The 21,557-nt window shown below is 48.7% G+C and overlaps 1 protein-coding gene across 4 annotated transcripts in view; it reads left to right on the forward strand.

Annotated features, from left to right (window-relative positions):
- The first annotated feature begins 710 nt into the window (after positions 1–710).
- BRF1 (BRF1 general transcription factor IIIB subunit) overlaps positions 711–21,557 on the forward strand; it is a 70,399-nt gene continuing 49,552 nt past the window's right edge. The window contains exons 1-2 of one of the 4 annotated variants that reach the window (XM_082450824.1): positions 711–1,193; positions 9,330–9,410. In XM_082450824.1, coding sequence (XP_082306950.1) covers positions 1,010–1,193; positions 9,330–9,410 — 265 coding nt within the window. In that variant the 5' untranslated portion in view covers positions 711–1,009. The remainder of the gene's footprint in view (positions 1,194–9,329; positions 9,411–21,557) is intronic. The other 3 variants (XM_082450823.1, XM_082450826.1, XM_082450825.1) reach the window with 3 other exon arrangements.

Here is a 21,557-nt window from a genome sequence, read left to right on the forward strand (position 1 = left end):
AGCTCCTGTCAGTCCTACAGTCAAGGTTTAAGAGTTTTTAAAAAAGGTGGTTTTGGGAGTTCCCTGTTGGCCTAGCGGTTAGGATTCCGGACTTTCACTGCTGCGACCCGGGTTCAGTTCCTGTGATTGAGATCCCGCAAGCCGCGCGACCAGAAAGAAAAAAAAAAAAGTGATCTTGCACATTTCTTTTCAGGCTCATTCCCGGGGACCGCATGGGTGTTTCCGCGACTGTGAATGGCATCTGAAGATAACTGAGGGCGCGGGTGAGAGGGACACAGAAGCGTGATGACACCGGTAACCACAGGTGGCACAAGTGACTGTCAGGGGGTGGGGAGACACGGGGGGGGCCACACAACAGGGAGCGGGGTTGCATGGGGGCGTAGGGCCGCGGAGCCTGCCCCCAAGCCCGGAGGGAGGAGCGGGCAGCCCCGGGCGGCCCCGGGCGGTCCCGGGCGAGGGTTTCCACCCTCAACCTGAGCCAATCCGTCGCTGAGCTCTGCTTCTCAGACCCCGCCTGAGGCCCCGCCTACAACAAGGTACGCCCACAGCCCCTGGTCCCGCCCATAAGGCCCCCAGGTTCCGCCCACCATTCCCGTGCTCTCGCTCCTCAGGCCCCGCCCACAAGCCACGGTCCCGCCCGTCTGGCCCCGCCCCCGCAGGCCGCTCAGCTCTTCCTCCTGCTGCTGGCGCCCTGCCGTTGCGGCCTGTAGGTCCCAAATTCCGAGGCCTGGTGGCTGCGTCCCAGCCCGGAGGTCGCGGGTTCGAGTAGTCGCGTCTTCGCCGCGGCCCCGGAGCCCGTGCTCGTTCCGCGGGGCGCGACCGTGGCGGGCGGCGCCGTCCCGGCTCGCGCGGCGAATCTGCCGCTGCGAATCGGCGGGCTCAGCGGCGGCGGCCTCGCGAGAGTCTGGGCGGCGCGGACGCGGCTGCGGACGGGCCCGGCGGACGCGCGGGCCGGCGGGCTGACTGGGACCGGGGCCGGCGGGCGGGGGCCCGGCCCGGAGCCGCCGGCATGACTGGCCGCGTGTGCCGCGGCTGCGGCGGCACCGACATCGAGCTGGACGCGGCGCGCGGCGACGCCGTGTGCACAGGCTGCGGCTCGGTGCTCGAGGACAACATCATCGTGTCCGAGGTGCAGTTCGTGGAGAACAGCGGCGGAGGCTCGTCGGCGGTGGGCCAGTTCGTGTCGCTGGACGGTGGGTCCCGGCGGGGCTGGCGGGGCGGGGGACCGGGTGGCCCGTGGCCTCCGTGCGTGTGCGGTTCTGGCTTTAGTAACGGAACTTACCGGAACAGGGGACAGGATGCGGCCTGGGGTCGGGGTCGTGGCCCATCCCCCTCAGTCAGCGCAGTCCCTTCGCTCCTTGGGGGGACAGTTGTTTGAATCTGGGGGTCGGGGACGTCAGCGCGTCCCCCCTCTCAGTCATCATAGTCGATTCAGTTCCTTTCGGGTTGCAGTTGTATGAATTTAAACACATTTGGTTTCGAGTAACACCACAGCGAGGATAGAGTTCCACAGCCCCACGCCTCCCCGCAGCGGCAGCTGCCCTCCGTCCCTGCAGTCTTGTTTTTCAGGAATGCCGCGTAGATGGAACCAGCCCGTGGGCCACCTTCAGAGACTGGCATCTGTCGCTCAGCCCTGTGCCTTTGGGATTCGCCCAGGCTGTTGCGAGGATCTGGCCTCCTTCCTGTGCACGGCCCACGATTTGCTGAAGGACCTTTGGTTTGTTTCCAGTTGGGGGTGATGATGAATAGAGCTGCTAAAAACTTCGTGGATGGCTTCTTCCGTGGACATAGGTTTTCATTTCTCTAGGGTGGTTACCCAGGAGTGGATGGTAGCTGTATGTTTAACTTTATAACAAACCACCAAACAGATTTTCAATGTGGCTGCACCATTTTGCATTCTCACTAATTGCTTCACCAGAACTTGGTGTTGTCTCTGTATTTATATATATTTTGGTTGTGTTTTTAGTGTGTGGTGCCTCATCTCCGTGTTAATGCATTTTCCTAATGCATAGTGATGTTAAACAGCTTTTAATGTGCTTATTTGCCATCCCTTAATCCCCCTTGCTGAAATGTCTGTTCAAGTAGTTTTTTGCTCATTTTTTATTCAGGTTGTTTGTTTTCTTACTGTTGAGTTTTGAGCATTCTTTAAATATTGTAGTTACAAGTCCTTTGTTAGATATGTGATTTGCAGAGCAGAAGTTTAAAATTTTGATTAAAAGTTTTAAAATTTGATGCAGTCCACTTTATTGATTTTTTTTTTTCTTTCATAGATTGTGCTTTTGTTGCAGAGCATGGGCTCTAGGCATATGGGCTTCAGTAGTTGTGGCTCGCGGGCTCTAGAGCACAGGCTCAGTAGTTGTGGCACACGGGCTTAGTTGCTCTGTGGCATGTGGGATCTTCTGGGACCAGGGCTCAAACCCGAGTCCCCTGTATTGGCAGGTGGATTCTTAACCACTGCGCCACCAGGGAGGCACCCTAGAGTGAGTCTTGAAATGAGATGTGATTCCTCCAGCTTTGCTCTTCCTTTTCAGAATTGTTTTAGTTATTATAGTTCCCTTCCCCTTTCATTCAATTTTAGAATAAGTTTGTGTATATTTACAAAAAATCTTGCTGGGGCTTTGACTGGAATTGCATTAAATCTCTTGATAAATTTGGAGAGATTTGACATTTTTACTATATTGTGTCTTCCAGTCCATGAGCACAGATTTGTCTCTCCATTCATTAGGTTTCCTTTGATCTTCCATCATGATTTGTAGTTTTCAGCATATAGCTCCTGTACGTATTTTAGATGTTTACCTAAGACCCAAATAGAGCTATTGTAAATAGTATTTTTAAAAAATTCAGTTTGCAATTGTTCATGGCTGGCATATAGAAATGTGGTTGATTTCTGTTATTGACCTCTTTCCTGTGACCTTGCGAAACTTATTAGTTCTAGGAGTTTTTGTTAAAATAGATTCCTTGGGACTCTTGATGTAGACAATCATGTTATCTATAAATAGGGGCTGTTTTCTTTCTTTTGTTTCTGTTTCTTGCTTTTGAGCAGACATGCTTGCCTTCTTCCCAGTCTTAGAGGGAAGCATTCACTCTCCTCCCACTCAATATGATGTTAGCTATAGGTTTTTGATACCTGTTCTTTATAAATAAAGTTGAGGAAGTTCTCTTTCCGCTCCTAGTTCGCTGAAAGTTTTTATCAAGAGTGGGTGATGAGTTTTGTTTTTCTTCTTTGGTCTGTCAGTGTGGCTGGTTTTTGAATGTTCAACCTGCTTTGCATTCCTGGGGTAAACCCACTTGATCATGGGGTATTATTCTTTGTATGTGTTGCTAAATTAGATTTGTTAATATTTTGTTGGGGATTCTTACATTTATGTTCATGTGGTATATTAGTGTGCAGTTTTCTTGTAATGTCTTTGTCTGGTTTTGATATCAAGGTAATGCGCCTCCTGGAATGAGTTGGGAAATGTTCCCTTCTCTTCCGTTTTCTGGAAGGGATTGTGTAGAATTGGTGTTATTTCTCCCTTGACTGTTTGGTGGAATCTACTAATGTAGCTATCTGGGCCTGGAGGTTTCTTTTTCAGAAGTTTTTAATTACAGGTTCAGTTTCTTTAATAGTTATAGGTTTTATTTATATTTTAGAATATCTCTTTCATGTTGGGTGAGTTTGTCGTTTTGAGGATTTGGTCCATTTGATCTAAGTTGCTGAATTTATGCACGTAGAGCTTTTGGTACTATTCCCTTATTCTTTGGATGTCCGCAGGGTCTGTAGTGGTGTCTCGTTTCCCTTTCAGATATTGGTGTTTTGTATCGTCTCTCTTTTTCCCTTTGTTTCTCCTGCTGGAAGTTTATCAAATTTTTTGATCTTTCCAAAGAACCAGTTTTGGGTTTCATTGCTTTTTTTCTCCTGTTTTCTGCATGGCGCACGTCTTTGTGTTCTTCCTGGGACTACTGTGGCGGAGTCTCCCTGGCACTGTGTTTGCAGCTTTGTCACATGTTGCCACACTGCCCCCTCAGTCATCCAAGACTTTGATGCCTGTTGGGAAGAGAGTAACAACGGCAGGAAGAAGGAATAATCATCGTAGCTGACACTTAGGGTTTCCCGTGGGAGGCACCGTGCTGAGTGCACCCCTTGTACCTGATGACAGCCTGTCCTCCCTGCAGACGACAAAGCTGGGTGCAGAGGAGTCCTGGACGTGAGAGATGTGCTGCCACCTGTGGGCAGTGACGTTGGTCCCACGGCCTGTGAGCACAGGCTCAGAGCTGGGTGCCCGTTGGTGGTGTGATTTAAAGGTGGTATGAACCTGGGCTGGCTCTGTCTGGTGGGCTCACTCTCTGGAGGGTCCCCAGGGAAGCGCTGCAGGGGTTGTGGGTTCTCAGCTCCTGTATAGAGGGCGGAGAGGGAGGGGCGCCGCTGCCTCCAGCAGCCCCTCCCTCCCCTGGGTGGGTCCCTCCCAGGCTCCTGGCCTCCTCCCTTCCCTGTCACAGCAGCAGCCATCCTGGCTGCTGTCAGCCTCCCTGGTGCGGAGTGTGTGCCCAGCTGGCCCCCCAGCTCTTCCTTTGCTCCAGCCTCATCCTGGAAGCTGGGCCTGCCCTCTGGGGTGCCCTTGTGCAGGGCCCAAGGCCGCTGTCTTTCCTAAGCGTTCTTGCTTACTCTTTGAGAAGGAGTGGTGGGTGGTTAGCGCCGCAGTTCACTTGAGAATATGTAAATCAGACGTCAGGGCCCTGTGGCCAGCGGCCCTGTCACCAGCTGGGCTTCTGACTGTGACCCAGGCCCAGGGTCCAGAGGTGAAGGAGCCCAGACCCCTGGGTCCCCTGGTAGATGTTTGAGGACCGGCAAAGTGTGAGTCCAGCGTCCCAGGCGGGACTCGCAGAGTGGTGGCAGCTAGGGTGGTGCTGGGGACGCCTGGGCTGTGTCTTTCAGTTGATGGGCAGCTGGTGAGGGGATGGGCGTGGCTGAGAGAAGGGGTGGATGTGAGGACTGCAGAATGGCAAGGTGGTGAGCGGAGCCGGGGCAGCTGGGCCTTTGCAGGCCTGAGGAGGGTCCCGCCGAGTCATGGGGGAGGGGCTCACCAGAGCGTCAAGGAGCTCAGGTGCAGAGTAGGGCTTCCTGGCACAGGCCCACGCCAGCATCCTGTCCCTGGTGTCGGTGCTGAAGGTCTCGAGGACAGCAGGTCCTTCCCCTGGGTCTCCCCTGCAGTTGATGGCGCACGGTGAGCCCGCGGGCCCCTCCCGAGAGCTGTACGTGCTGCTCCCCCAGGGTGAAGCCCGGAGGCAGAGGGAGCGCCTGCTGCCCTGGGCCCTTCCCTCCCTCTCCTGGGGCGCACCCCTGTGGGTTCCATGACCACAGCTTGCAATCGCTGCAAGCTTTGTCCCTGAAGTCAAGGTGTCTGTAAGTGCTAGTGTTCTCGTAGTTATGAGTAATGAGGTGCCTTCCATGCGTAACTCGACGAGGAAGGTTCGGTGCCCAGCTCTGGCGGGGGTGGAGCCTCTCTTGCTCGCTGGGGCAGCTCCCTGGGTCCTAAAGAACAGCAGGCCCACCTGCCCTCTGCCTGGCTTGTGCCCTGCCCGGAGGGGGTTCTCTCAGGCACAGCCTACCAGGTGTCCTGGCCAAGCTCGTCCTGGAGTTTCGGAGGTTCTGCATCTCTGTTTCTATCTTGTGGCCCCTCAGAGCCCCACTGAGTTCCTGCTGGAAGGGACCTGCTCTCAGGAAATGGCTGAGTTTTGTCCTGGAGGCACTTGGGTGAGAGAGGACTGTTGTTCCTAAAATGTCATTTGCTGCTTTTATCACCTGCCATGCTGCATGCTGCGTGGTTTCCATAATCAGACTTTTAATCGTGACAAAGCAGGCTCTTCAGTAGCTGTGTCTGGTTGAAAGAAGTTTACGCTGCTGCCGCTGTTTAGCTATTGATTCGCCGACGGCAAGAGGTCTGTGTCCAGCCACGTCCCCATGCCCGGGGCTCAGTGTGGACTTGCTGAGTGTCTTTCGGGCGCCTTAGGGGAGTTATGCACACGTCCGAGCTCAGGTCGAGGGGCCACTGGATTTCTCTTCTGTCCTGGAACCGCCCAGCTGGACCTCGTGCAGTTGTCCCCCCTTAAGAGGAGTTCCACAGCAGTGACAGAAACCCCTCACTTTAAATAAAATGAATACAGACTTAGGAAAGGTTTTGCTTACCCATGTGGGAGGGATCCGTGAGTGAAATGGAGGACGGTGCCGTGTGCTGCTTTTCTGTTTGTGGTCTTGGGGTGTTGGTGTTGCTGGCTTTGTCCTCAGTGCTCAGAGTGGCCGAGAAGCGCCCCCCCCCCCCAAGTTGCAGGGGTCAGGCCTTTGCACCTTGCTTTTGCAGCCACAACTGGGAGGGGCACAGGTGCATCTGGGTGGAATTTCCGGCCCCTCCCCTGCTGTCCACAAGGGGGCAGTCTTGGCCCGGCTGCGCTGACAAAAACTGCAACTTCTACTTATTAGATGTAGCTGGTGTATCTTGTTTGTTACAGGACCTTGTTATAGAAAATATAAAATGTTTTTAGAAGTAGAGGGAATAATATGAAGGGCATCTGAAAGACAAGTACAGCGTGCATTGATGGTTTTGGTCAGAGGTGGTACTCAAGCTTTCTTTCACACTTCAGGGGACCCTAGCCCCGTGGTGTTAGCTGTTTGAGATTTGCTGAATAAGCACTTTTCATAGGCTCCACCACTGCTTTCCAGATGTTATCTACTGTAACCAAATCCCCAGTGGGTAGTATTTGTTGAATAAAAGAATATGCATCCATTTGGCAAGCAGGTTTTGACCTCCTGCCGCCTCCCTTCCCCCAGCTGGCTGGACCCAGTAAGGCACCTTCCTTGCCAGGACTTAGTCCCTGTTTCTCCTGGGAGCACGTGCGGGACTGAGGCTACGTACGAGGACCCTGGAGAACACCGGGGTGGTGTGTGTGGATATGTGAGCGTGTGTGAGTGTGCGTGCTGACAGCAGGCATCGGGAGACAGCTCCCAGAGCAGGTGGGGCCGGAGCAGCCCCAGGAAGGGTGACTGGGGCCTTGGGGAGAGACAGGGAAGGACAGCACGGCAGCAGGAAATAGAGGTCCTGGAAGTGCAAGGGGGGCACGTGCAGAGAGTGTGGGGGGGGGAGTGAGGGGAGAGGGTGAGGGGAGGGTGTGACCTCTCAAGGTCTTGCAGTGCATTTCACGCTCACCCAGAACGAGTCTCCACTCTTACTCAGCAGCGTCGTTGTGTGACCTGCCCTGGTCGCTCCCCGTCTGTGTCTAAGCAGGGAGAGGTGGCTGGGAGGAAGACCGCCCAGGGTCCTTGTGCCTGGAAGGTGGGGCTTCAGGGGATTTATACCCTTACATTGTCCTTTTTCTAATGCAACATTATTGTAATTGTTTGCTTAAAACACGTGCTGATTTCCGTTAAAACAACATGGTGATTTTTTTCCTTTTTCTCAAATAAAAGTTGGGCAGCACTGGACACAGGTCAAAATGTGGCTGTCCTGGTCGGGTGACTGAGGGATTGAGGCCTTCTTCAGTGGTTCCTATGTCTAAAAGATCGCAAATATAAAAATTCTAAAGTTTATAAAAGCTGCCAGTTTATAAAAGCTGCCACAAAATAGGAGGGTACAAGATGCAGACCCCCAGTCTCAGGCCAGTGAGCCCGTGTCGGGCTTCTGCAGAGTCAGAGGCAACACTGGAGTGTTGGAAGCCCCTCATTTCTGGGCCGGGTGGACAGGTCTCCCCTGGGCCCTGCACTGCTCCCGGCTCCTCTCTAGGCCCCCAGTGTGCCCTGCCTGGCCCTCTCCCTCCTTGCCCTCTATGGCCAGCTTCTTGAAGACGCTAAGTTTGTGGTAACTTGTCAGGGCAGTGATAGAAAACCAACACACCCAGGGTGACAGCAAAACCTTCCCCAGGCACTGCCACCTGCCCCCAGGCTCCACATCCTACTTTGAGAGAGCCATGGGCTCCCTGCCAGTCCCCACGGGGGCCGGCGCTTAGACCCCACTGTCGGACCACAGGAGTTGGTGGGGGACGCTGCCCAGCCCTGGGCCTCAGCCCCAAGGAAGCTGCTGAGGCGGGGACGCTGGGTGCTGGGGCCACCAGCCAGCCAGCCCCCTGCTGTGCGCCCGGCTACTTCCAACTGCTCGTAGCCCACTAACTGCCCAGCCAGGCCTACTTGCTGCTCGTTTCAAAGTTTTCTTAGCCAATCTTATTTCTTTTTTTCCCAGCTGAACTTTAGAATCATTTTGCTGAGATCTTTGAAGAGTCTTGTTAGTACTGGTTTGGGATTTGTTTGCAGTCACAGAGAAGCCGAAGGCTGACTTGTTCTCTGCTATCTGTGCTGGTAGCTGGCCTATGGATGACCCAGAGGTCCCTACTGGCCCCAGGGGGTGGGCCACGTGTTTTCCTCGGGGGACCTGTTCTCAGACTTCAGTGATCTGGCTTCTCAGATCCCTGTCACTGCTGAGTTTCCATTTCATCCTCCAGTAGGCCCTGCACCCTTACCTCCGCCACGTGGCTAACAGGGTGAGGTCGTGTCCCCTAACTTCAGGAGCCTCTAAGCCTTTGCTCTGGACTTGGTAACAGACACGCTGGCCTGTGGGATGAGCAGCACTCCCGGCCCCCCCGCCTGTGCTTGGCCGCCTGCGCCCCTCACTTGAGCGCGGTGCTCGCTTGAAGGTCGCGCTTCAGCGCTGGGGTTTGTAAGTCTGGTGAACAATCCGGATGTCCACCTGGCTGTCTTCACAGGGTATCAGGGCAGAAGCCCCCGCCCTGAAGCCCTGCAGAGTAGAGTGCGTGAGACGTCCTGGGGAGGCTTGGAGTCGGTGGCAGGTTCAAAACAGAGCACCTGTAGGTGCAGCTATGGCTACGCGTTGGGTCCAGGGCTCCCTAGGTTGCTGCTCTGTGGGCGGGCAGCACACAGATGGGTAGAGGTGCCAGCGTCTCCTGCAGACTGGCTCCTGCCCTCCGGGAGCCCACCTACCAACCCCCCCCACCCCCGGCCCCCCGGGAGATGGATGCGATAATAAATGTGAATGGGCTGGCCCAGGGCCCGCAGAGGGCCAATGTGAGGGGCCAGGCTGGGCCGGGCCAGGCCTGGGCCGTAGTTTGGAGAGCTGTGTGACAGTCTGTTCTGGGACATGGTTAGAGAATGCAGATGGGCACGGTCCACGCCCTCGGCTCCAGGTCAAGGCCACGACCCTGTTAGCAGGGCAGAGGTGTGAGTGGTGCGGTGGGATGCTTGCTGCCTCCTGCTCTGAATCTTGCTCCAGAGACACTGATGCAACGAAAGGGCTGTTAACACAGATCTCTGCCCAGTTTCGGCTCATGAGTCTGATTTGTGTCTCTAGGTGCTGGCAAAACCCCAACCCTGGGCGGCGGCTTCCACGTGAACCTGGGAAAGGAGTCAAGAGCACAGACCCTGCAGAACGGTATTTCCCGCCGTGGGTGCTGCTGGAAGAGGGTGGGCTCCTGAGGCGGGACAGGGATGTGGGATGAAGGATAAGAGTGGACAGCCTGCCGTGATCCCCCATCCTTGTCACCAAGCCAGTGCAGGCCCCACTTCTGGGAGGAACTGTTGGCGGAGTCCCCTCCCCGGGTCGTCAGGACCCTGCCTTGGTGCCCTGCAGTGCCCTGGGCCTCCTGCAGGGGCTCTCTGCCAGGGCTACTCAGTGAGGTCTCTGGACCCTAACGGGCCCACACCTGTCTGTTACAGTTTCAGTCGCGATAAGCACAGCAAAAACAAATTTATAGCAGTTTGACGTGTAGTAGCATTTTCGTTGTATTTTATAACAGCCCCAGTCCACAACAGATTGGAGAAATGTCTGTTCAAACTGTGGCCTGTTTTTAATTGGGTTATTTGTCTTCTTACTGAATTGTAAAAATTCTTTATGTGTTTTAGATACAAGTCTTCTCATCAGTTATATGATTTGCAGAAAATTTTCACCCATTCTGTGGTTTGTTTTTTTCACTCTCTTGATGGTGTGCTTTGAAGCACAAAGGTTTTTAATTTTGATGTGCGGTTTGTTTATTCCTTTGTTGCCTGTGCTTTTTGTGTCATAAGTAAGAAAGATTGCCTGATTCAATCCAAATCACAAAGATTTATGCTTATGTTTCCTCCTGAGTGTTATGGTTTTAGCTCTTAGGTGGAGGCTTTGATCCACTCTGAGTTAGTTTTTGTGTCTGGTGTAAGGTAAGGGCCCTACTTCACTCTTCTGCATGTGGATATCCAGCTTTCTCAGCATCATTTGCTTAACAGACTGTATTCAGTTGGCACCCTTGTCAAAAGTCAGTTGACCCTAAGTGTGAGGGTTTGGATTCTCACCTCTGTTCCATTGGTCTTCGTCTGTCCTGTTGCTGGTATCACACTGTTTTGGTTATTGCATCTTTGTAGCAAGTTTTGAAATCAGGAAGTGTGAGTCCTCCCAATTTGTTCTTCATTTTTAACATTGTTTTGTTGACTATTCTGAGTCTCTTGAATTTACATATGAATTTTAGGTTTGGTTTGTCAGTTTCTGCAAAGCAGCCAACTGGGATTTTAATAGGGATTACATTGACTCTGTAGATCAATTTGCGGAGTATTGCTGTCTTAACAAGATGAAGTCTTCTGAAACCTGAATGTGGAATGTCTTCCCATTGATTTAGGTCTTCCGTAATGTGTTTCAACAATTTTTATGGTTTTCAGAGTACAAGTTGTACATTTCTTTGCTAAATTTATTCCTAAATATTTTATTCTTTTTGGCTATTGTAAATGGAATTGCTTTTTTAATTTCATTTTTTGGTTGTTTGTTGCCAGTGTGTAGAAATATGAGAGGTATTTGTATATTGATCTTGTATCCTGCAGCCCTTGAAAAACCCACATATTATAATAGCTTTTTTAGTGGATTCCTGAGAATTTTCTATATATAAGATCACGACACCTGAAAATAGATATAGCTTTGCTATACTTTCCAATCTAGACACCTTTTAATTTTCTCCCCTGACAGCCCTGGCTAGAACCTCCAACACCGCGGTGAATCCAGGTGTCTTATTCCTGATTTCAGGGGAAGTGTCCAGTCTCTCACCATTAAGTGTGATGTTGGCTGTGGTCAGCTCAGGCAGGGACACCCTCTGCTGGGACCTCTCAGACACTGTGAGGACGCTGTCAGGAATGTTATGGCACATAAGAGTGCCTCCATATTGGGTGCGTCCCTAAGCTCCGCGATCTTCACTTGCACGCTGGGAAGATGGGCTCGGTGAGGTCCAGCATCCTTATCTATATGCTGGCCACCTTCTCCTTGGCTCTGGAGGACCCGCCTCCCGTTGCTGCTGTGGATGGGAGTGGCCAGCACAGACCCGGCCAGCAACTCCCCAGTCCAGCAGGGCTGACATCCACGTCGGCCGACTACCGTGAGGGCAGGTGGTGGGCTTCTAATTATTGACTCGCATCAAAATGTTTTAAATTTTCCATTGAGCTTTTTCCTTTGACCCCATGGGTTTATTAGTGTTGTTGGCTCTACCAGCTTGGTTCTTCTGTGTTTAGAGCTCATACTCTGTTGGATTTCAGTCTTTTGAAATGATTTGATGCTTGCGTTATGGCCCAGCATATGGTCAATTACAGTCAGTTTGGGCACTTGAAAATATTTTTCTGCAGAAAGTGGGGTGTTCTGTACATGTCACTTGGGTCAGATTTCCTCCCAGTGCTCACTGATTTTGGTTCTGTTTGTCTGTCTATCACTGAAAGGGCATATTAAGATCTCCATGATGATTGTGGATTTGTCCATTTGTACCCATAGTTTTGTTGGTCTTTTGTTTTGCCTGTTTTAAGACAATGTGTATACAAGTTTAGCGCATACAAACTTATTTATTTATTTATTTATTTTGGCTGTGCTGTGCAGCTTGCAGGATCTCAGTTCCCCAACCAGGGATTGAACCCAGGCCACGGCGGTGAAAGCCTGGAATCCTAACCATTAGGCCACTAGGGAGCTCCTTAATGAACACAAATTCACAATTATTCCTGGCGGGTAGCCTGAGCCTCCATTGCCTATATGCTCGCCTTCAATCCCACTTGTATTGGCCTCGTTCCACCTGCTTTCTTCTAGCTGGTGCTATCACATCATCTTTCTTTTTCTCTGTGGCTGACTTTAAGATCTTCTGCACATGAAGAAGTTTATTCCCTATAGAGAATGTATCTATTTCCGGACTTCCCTGGTGGCACAGTGGTTAAGAATCCGCCTGCCAATGCAGGGGACACGGGTTCGAGCCCTGGTCTGGGAATATCCCACGTGCCGCAGAGCAGCTAAGCCCGTGCACCACAGCTGCTGAGCCTGAGCTCTAGAGCCCGCGAGCCACAACTGCTGAGCCCATGTGCCACAACTACTGAAGCCCGGGCACCTAGAGCCCGTGCTCGGCAACAAGAGAAACCACCGCGATGAGAAGCCCGCGCACCACAACGAAGAGCAGTCCCCACTCGCCGCAACTAGAGAAAGCCCACGCGCAGCAACGAAGACCCAACGCAGCCAAAAATAAATAAATAAATAAAAATAAATTTATAAGGGAAAAAAAAAAAGAATGTATATATTTCCAAAAACCTAGACTAGGTGGCACATCGGACTCAAATCAGTTGTAGTTGTAAAGAGCAGCGTTCATGCAGACGTATTCATGGCAGTAGAACTGGAAACTAGCAATAAAGAGAGAGAAATAACCCGCCTAATTTAAAAAAAGACTTTAAATAGCCCTTGGTTCAAGCACGAAATCAAAGCGGAACTCGCGGGCTCCTCGGAAAGGGCCCGGTGAGGCCTGAGGCCGAGGTGCAGGCCGCCCCGCCGTCTGGGGAAGCCCAGAGCCCCGGCGAGCACCCCGTCTCGTCCTCCGCACGCCTTTCCCGGGGGCTCCTGCCTGGGGTCCGCGCCCAGCGGCCTGGCCCCTGAGGAGGGGCTGGCCCTCCCTCCGCCCACCTTGGCAGGTGTCCCCTCCTGTGTTCGGCTGCCTCCCCCGGTGTTGTCGTCCTGTCTCTGTCTGGGTGGGGGCCGCAGGGACCGAGGGGGGCCATCTCTCCGCAAGGCGCCTCTTTTCTCCGGACCGGACCGGAGCTGGCCTGTTGTCCTCCCCCAGGGAAGACTCCTGTCTTTTCACTTCCCACCCCCCGCCCCCAGTCTGCTGGGTGGGGTTGAAATCTGTGGATTTAACTTCAGCTGTTACTATTTGTGTTAGGTTTTGGGTGCCTTTCTTAGACAACAAGAGAGTTGGGAGAGGAACAGACGGCGTGGGTTGTGATTCCGTTCACGCGGGAGCCTGTGCCTCCTGGCCCCCCTCCCTCCCTGGAGGTGTGGTGCCCGCGCAGGTCCCTCTCTTGGGCCGTCTCTGGTTTATTGGGAACGTGCTCAGGTCCCAACTGAGGTGCAGCTCAGTGAGAGAGAAGCCCTGGACTCTGTCTTCCCTCCGGGTGCCTGGGAGGGGCTGGAGCGGGCGCCCCACTTAGCGTGGAAAGGGCATCCTGGGCGCCAGCGAGGGGATTTGGTCCAATCTGAGTTTCCGTCTCACTCTCTTTTTCTTTCCTAACTTGGACCTTTTGGGGTTTTCTCTTTATCTTTGAAGTTCTGAAATGTCTCTAGGCTGGAGCATTGGTCACTGACTTGATGAGCCCTTTCACATGGGAGGCATTTCTCAGGGAAACTTCTTATTCTATTCTTTTTGTTGGTCTGTTTTTCTTGGTATAACGTATGTATAGTAAAGTGTGTAAAATGTACCAGCCTTAAGTGAACTGCTTGATTAATGTGTATGACCTAAGGCCTGGGCTCATATCATGGTCGAGCATGTTTCTTGTACCCCAGGAAGCTCCCCACTGTCGATTAGTTTTACTTGGTTTTCTGCTTCAGACAATTAGAATCACAGAGAATGTCCTTTTGGTGTGTGTATATCAGCAGTTTGTTTATTGCCACATAGGATTTCATTTGTGAATATACCACAACTTATCTATCTGCTTTTCCTAGCCACGGATGTTTGGCATCTCCATTTTGGCTGCCATGTGTGTTCTTTTTTTTTAAATAAGCTTTTACATTCATTTAATTTTTTTGGCTGCATTGGGTCTTAGTTGTGGCACGCGGGATCTTTGTTGAGGTGTGCAGGATCTTTCTTTGTGGCGCGTGGGCTCTTCGTTGCGGCACTGGACTTCTCTCTAGTTGTGGCGCATGGGCTCTGTAGTTTGCGGCGCATGGGCTCTGTAATTTGCGGCACATGGGCTCTCTCGTTGAGGTGCACGAGTTCAGTAGTTGTGGCGTAAGGGCTTAGTTGCCTCACGGCATGTGGTATCTTAATTCTCTGACCAGGGATCTACCCTAGTCCCCTGCATTGGAAGGCAGATTCTTTACCACTGGTTTCCTTTGCTGTGCAAAAGCTTGTAAGTTTGATTAGGTCCCATTTGTTTATTTTTGTTTTTATTTCTATTGCCTTGGGAGACTGACCTAAGAAAACAGTGGTACAATCTATGTCAGAGAATGTTTTGACTATGATCTCTTCTAGGAGTTTTACGGTGTCATGCCTTTTATTTATTTATTTATTTGGTTGTGCCAGGTCTTAGTTGTGGCAGGCAGGCTCCTTAGTTGCAGCTCTCGGGCTCCTTAGTTGCGGCATGCAGGCTCCTTAGCTGTGGCGTGCGAACTCTTAGTTGTGGCATGCATGTGGGATCTAGTTCTCTGACTAGGAATCAAACCCAGGCGCCCTGCATTGGGAGCATGAAGTCTTAACCACTGCGCCACCAGGGAAGTCCCTATGGTGTCATGTCTTATGTTTAAGTCTTTAAGCCATTTTGAGTTTATTTTTGTGTATGGTGTGAGTGTGTGTTCTTACTTCATTGATTTACGTGCATCTGTCCAACTTTCCCAGTGCCACTTGCTGAAGAGACTTTTTCCCATTTTATATTCTTGTCTCCTTTGTTGAAGATTAATTGACTGTAGGTGTGTGGGTTTATTTCTGGGCTCTCTATTGTGCTCCATTGATCTGTAAGTCTGTTTTTGAACCAGTACCACACCATTTTGATTACCATAGCTTTTCAGTATTGTCTGAAGTCTGGGAGAGTTATGCCTCCTGCTGTGTTTTTTTCCCTCAGGATTGCTTTGGCAATTCTGGGTCTTTTATGGTTCCATATAAATTTTTGGATTATTTGTTCTTGTTCTGTGAAAAATGTCATAGGTATTTTGATAGGGATCACATTAGATCTGTAGATTGCTTTGAATAGTATTGCCATTTTAACAATATTAATTCTTCCAATCCAAGAGCATGGGATATCTTTCCATTTCTTTGAATCCTCTTTAATTTCCTTTATTAATGCTTTATAGTTCTCAGCATATAAGTCTTTCACCTCCTTGATCAGGTTTATTCCTAGGTGTATATATGTATATTTTTTGGTGCTATTTCAAAAGGTATTGTTTTTTTACATTCCCTTTCTGATATTTCATGCTGGTGTAAAGAAATGCAGCCAATTTTTGAATGTTGGTCTTGTATCCTGCTACTTTGCTGAATTCATTTATTAGGTCTAGTAGTTTTTGTGTGGAGTCCTTAGGGTTTTCTATATATAGTATCCTGTCATCTGCATGTAGTGACAGTTTTACCTCTTCCCTTCCAATTTGGATACGTTTTATTTCTTTTTCTTGTCTGATTGCTGTGGCTAGGACTTCCAATACTACATTGAATAGAAATGGTGAGAGTGGGCATCCTTGTCTTGTTTGAGATTTCAGCGGGAAGGCTTTTAGCTTTTCACTGTTGAGTATTATATTGGCTGTGGGTTTGTCATAAATGGCTTTTATTATGTTGAGATATGTTCCCTCTATTCCCACTTTGGTAAGAGTTTTTATCATGAATGGATGTTGAATCATGTCAAATGCTTTTTCTGCATCATTTGAGATGACCATGTGGTTTTGGACTTTTCTTTTGTTAATGTGGTGTATTACATTGATTGATTTGCAAATGTTGAACCATCCTTGTGAACTTGGGATGAATCCCACTTTGTCGTGGTGTATGATCTTTTTTATGTGTTATTGGATTCGGTTTGCTAATATTTTGTTGAGAATTTTTGCATCTATATTCATCAAAGATATCGGCCTGTCATTTTCTTTTTTGGTGGTGTCTTTGTCTGGTTTTGGTATCAGGGTGATGGTGGCTTCATAGAATGTCTTTGGGAGTGTTCCCTCCTCTTTATTCTTTTGGAAGAGTTTGAGGAGGATTGGTATAAATTCATCTTTGTATGTTTGGTAGAATTCGCTTGTGAAGCCATCTGGTCCTGGACTTTTGTTTGTAGGGATTTTTTTGGTTTGTTTTGTTTTTTTAACAGATTCTATTTCACTTCTAGTGATTGGTCTGTTCAAATCATCTATTTCTTCTTGATTCAGTTTTGGTGGGCAGTATGTTTCTGGAAAGTTGTTCATTTCTTCTAGGTTGTCAGATTTGTTGGTGTATAATTGTTCGTAGTATTCTCTTATTTTTTTTTTGTATTTCTGCGGTGTCAGTTGAGATTTCTCCTTTTTCATTTCTTATTATGTTTATCTGGGTTCTCTTTTCTTCTTGGTGAGCCTGGCCAGAGGTTTGCCAATTGTGTTTACCCTTTCAAAGAACCAGCTCTTGGTTTTACTGATTTATTTTTCTATTTTTTAAAATCTCTATCTCGTTTATTTCCTCCATGATCTTTATTATTTCCTTCCTTCTGCTGACTTTAGGTTTTGTTTGTTCTTCTTTTTCTAATTCTTTTAGGTGGTAGGTTAGGTTGTTTACTTGAGATTTTTCTTGTTTTTTGATGAAGGCCTGTATTGCTATGAACTTCCCTCTAAGAATTGCTTACGCTGTATCCCGTAGATTTTGTATGGTTGTGCTTTCATTGTTGTCTGTCTCAAGGTATTTGTAGCATGTTGTTTAGTCTTCATGTAGTCTCTTTTTTTTTTTTTTTTTTTCTCATTTCTTTCCTGTGGTTGATTTCTAGTTTCATTGGCATTCTGGTCAGAGAAGATGCTTGAAATAATTCCCGTAGTTTTAAATTTGTTGAAGTTAGTTTTGTGCCCTAGTATGTGGTCAGTCCTAGAGAATGTTCCATGTACGTTTGAAAAGAATGTGTATTCTGGTCTTTTTTTTTTTTGGATGTAATGTCCTGAAAGTATCAATTAAGTCTAACTGTTGTATTATTTAGGACCTCTGTTGCCTTATTGATTCTCTGTCTGGAAGATCTGTGCATTGAGTGAGTAGGATGTTAAAGTCTTCTACTATTACTGTGTTCCTCTCCTTGTGTGTCTTTATCTCCATTAGTATTTGTTTTATGTATTCGGGTGCTCCTATGTTAGGTGCATATGTGTTGATGCGTGTAAAATCCTTTTCTTGTATTGATCCTTTTATCATTATATAGTGTCCTTTATCTTTCCTTATGGCCTTTGTTTTTGTTTTGTTTTGTTTTTATTAATTAATTAATTTATTTTTGGCTGCATTGGGTCTTAGTTGCTGTGCATGGGCTTTCTCTAGTTGCGGAGAGAGGGGGCTACTCAGTAGTTGTGGCGCACGGGCTTAGTTGCCCTGCAACATGTGGGATCTTCCCGGACCAGGGCTTGAACCCACGTCCCCTGCATTGGCAGGCGGATTCTTAACCACTGCGCCACCAGGGAAGTCCTGGCCTTTGTTTTAAAGTCTATTTTGTCTGATACGAATAGTGTGACTCCCGCTTTCTTGTCATTTCAGTTTGCACGAAATATCATCCCCTCACTTTCAGTCTGTGTGTGTCCTTTGCCCTAAAGTGGGTCTCTTGTAGGCAGCATGTTATAGGCTCTTGTTTTTTTAAAAAATATATTTATTTATTTATTTTTGGCTGTGTTGGGTCTTTGTTGCTGCGTGCGGGCTTTCTCTAGTTGTGGTGAGCGGGGGCTACTCTTTGTTGCGGTGTGTGAGTTTCTCATTTCGGTGGCTTCTCTTGCTGTGGAGCATGGGCTCTAGGCACGTGGGCTTCAGTAGTTGTGGCACATGGGCTCAGTAGTTGTGGCTCGCAGGCTTAGTTGCTCCACGGCATGTGGGATCTTGCCAGACCAGGGCTCGAACCCGTGTCCCCTGCATTGGCAGACGGACTGTCAACCACTGCGCCACCAGGGAAGCCTGGCTCTTGTTTTTTTATCCAGTCTGCCACTCTGTGTCTTTTGATTGGAGCATTCAGTCTATTGACATTTAATGTAACTATTGATACATATGTATTTATTGCCATTTCAGACCTTGTTTTGCAGTTGATTCTTTGTTTCTTTTTTGTTTCTTTCTTTTTGTTTTTCTTTTTGTGGTTTGATGATTTCCTTTTATGCTTGTGTTCTTTTTGGTTTTCGTGAATCTGTTGTATATTTTTGATTTGCAGTTGCCCTGTTTTTCAAGTGTGTCAATGCCTTCTTGTATCTGCTTGCTTTAGACTGATAGTCATATAGGCTTAAACATATTCCAAAAAAAAAGAAAAAGAATCTGCATTTTCTTACTGTCCTTCCCCACATTTTATGATTTTGATGTCCCTTTTTACATCTTCATGTTTATCCTTTTGCTGTTCCTTGTGTTTATCATTGCTTTCACAAATAGGTTTTTTTTTTCTTTCTGATCTGTTCACTGGATAATTTAAGTGACTTACTGTCCAATTGTGATTTCCTCCTTCCTATATCTTCTTGTTTCCTTTCTGTTTAGAGATGACCTTTCAATATTTCTTTCAGGATAGGTTTAGTAATTGCTGTATTCTTTTCGTTTTTGCTTGTCTGAGAAATTATTTATTTTTCCTATTCTAAATGATAATCTTGCTGGGTAGAGTATTCTACAGTAGGTTGCAGAGTTTTCTCTTTCAAGACTTTGAATGTATTTTACCACTCCCTTGTGACCTGCAGTGTTTCTGCAGAGAAATCAGCGGATAGCCTTATGGGAGTTCCCTTGTAGTTAACTCTTTGTTTTTCTCTTGCTGCCTTTCGAATCCTCTCTTTATCTTTAACATTTGTCATTTTAATTATAATATGTCTTAGTGTAGGTCTGTTTGGGTTCATCTTGTTTGGGACCCTCTATGCTTCCTGTATCTGGATATCTGTTTCCTGCTTTAGGTTTGGGAATTTCTCAGCCGTAATTTCTTCAAACACATTCTCAATCCCCTTTTCTCTTTCTTCTCCTTCTGGAATCCCTATTATGTGTAGATTGGCCTGCTTTTTATTATCCCATATGTCTCTTATATTGCTTTCATTTTTTTCATTTGGCTTTCTGTCTGCTGATTTGATTGGGTAATTTCCACTATTCTGTCCTCCAGGTCACTTATTCTTTCTTCTGCATTATTCATTCTGCTCTTCTGCCTTTAGCTCAGCTTTTGTCTCAGCAAATGCATTTTCTAATTTTTCTCCGCCCTTCTCTATAGTTCTAGTTCCTTTTTACAGTAATTTGCATTTCTGTCAATAGCCTTTCTTAATTCTTTCAGTATTTTCATTACTGACTTTTTGAACTTGGTGTCTGTTAGACTGAAGAGGTTTCATTGTTTGTTCCTTCAGGGGAATTCTCTTGGTCTTTTAACTGAGAGTGCTTCCTCTGCCTCTTCATTTTGCTTATGTTTCTCTTTGTGAGTTTAGGAGAAACAAATATCTACTGTAGTCTCGGAGGGCTGTTTATATGCCGGAGCGTCTCTGTGTAGGTTGTGTGGGTTTAATATTTTTTTGGCGTGAGGGCTGTTCTTGGTTTGGATGCTTGCTCTCTCTTTCTTCAGCTTGTGCTGGCCTTTATCCCCTTGATAGGGGCGTGCAGGTGCATGGCCCATGCGCATGCTCCCAGGGAGGCGGGGCAGCGGTTGGCTTCCGGTCATGGGTCCCTGGCAGAGGCAGCTGGCTGCACGTACTCCGGGGAGGTGGGGCAGTGGTTGGCGCCAGGTCGAGGGACGCTTGGCAGTGGTGGGCTGCCCACGCTCCGGGAAGGTGGGGGCAGTGACCTGCACCTGCTCACAGGACCCTCGGCAGCGCTGGCCCGCACTGCCTCTGAAGTCTGAGATGGCAGCAGCGAGTAGCGCCCACCCCTGGAGCTCTTGCAGGCAGTGCCCTGCCGCGTGAGAGCGTGGAGAAAGAAGCTCATATGGTGGGCCTGCTCCTCTCCTCGCGTGCCCCCAACAGCGGCACCCTGCCTCTCTGGCGGGCCCAGGCTTCTTCCTGGACTCCCTCATTTGTGGCGCACCACACCCCAGCCCCCTCAGGCTGTCTTCGTGCAGCCAACCCCAGTCCTCTCCTCGGGGTCTGACCTCCAAAGCCCGAGCCTCAGCACCCAGCCCCCACCAGCCCCAGTGGACGGGCGTCTCAGACTGTGGAGAGCCTGTCGGCACCGACCCTCTGTGCAGGTCTCTCTCTGCTCTGCCCTCCCCTCTGTCCTGACAGATCTCCCCGCCAGTGAGGGGACTTCCCGTGTGTGGAAAGCTTTCCTCTTTCACAGCTCCCTCCCAGGGCATAGGTCCTGTCCTGATTCCTTTCTCTCTTTTTTTTTTTCTTTTGTCCTACCCAGTTACGTGGAGATTTTCTTGCCCTTTTGGAGGTCTGAGGTCTTCTGCCAGCATTCAGTAGATGTTCTGTGAGAGTTCCACATGTAGATGTATTTTTTATTTTTTAAAATTTTTTGCCATGCCTCGCAGCATGTGGGATCTCAGTTCCCTGACCAGGGATCGAACCCGTGTCCCCTGCAGTGGAAGCGTGGAGTCTTAACCACTGGACCGCCAGGGAAGCCCCTGTAGATGTATTTTTGATGCATCTGTGGGAGGTGAGCTCTGCGTCCTACTCCTCCACCATCTTGATCCGCTCCCTCGAGGTTTGCATTTTTCACTGTGGACATCCAGTTGTTACAACACCATTTATCAAAAAGACCATTCTTTCCTAGTCAATTGCATTGGTCCATTTGCCATAAATAAAGTGACCATAGACGGAGGAGTCAATTCCAGACTCTGGTAAGACACCACAGACACACTCTCTAACTGCTGTCACTTGGTCTGTCTGTCTGTCCTGAGCTAGTACTACATTGTCCTGATTACTGCGCATTCCAGTGAAAACGTGGTAGTGTAAGTTCTCCAGCTTTGTTGTTGTTCTTCGAGATTGTCTTGGCTATTCTAGCTCCTTTGCATTTCAAAATAAATGTTAGAATCAGCTTGTTGGTTTCCAAAAGGAAACTTGCCGATTTTTTGATTGGGATTGCATTGAATCTATAGAGCAATTTGTGGAGAATTGTTCCATTTACTTATGAAATCTGGTAGTTTATAAATTCTCTCCTTCTTCATTAACACTCATGTGGTCTGGGACTAGACGTTATTGCTTCTTCCTTTCCCCTCTTTATGGTGGTCATTTATTTTCAGGGCTTTGTTACATTTTTATTGCTGTGTGTTGCTGCACTCTGCAGTGAGGTGCTGAATAGAATGGTGGGATTGGGTGTTCTTGTCTGGTTCCTGACAGTGATGGGAAGCGGTCAGTATTTCTTTGTTACTGAGAATGATGTTAGCATTTTGTCACATGCTTCTTTGTATTATTGAAATGATTGTATATTTTTTCAGTTTATTTTGTTATTGTAAGTAATTACACTGATTGATTTCGTGAATGTGAAGCTCACCC

Source organism: Balaenoptera physalus, assembly GCF_965194825.1.
Source record: "Balaenoptera physalus genome assembly, chromosome: 2".
In the NCBI taxonomy this organism is placed as follows: domain Eukaryota; kingdom Metazoa; phylum Chordata; class Mammalia; order Artiodactyla; family Balaenopteridae; genus Balaenoptera; species Balaenoptera physalus.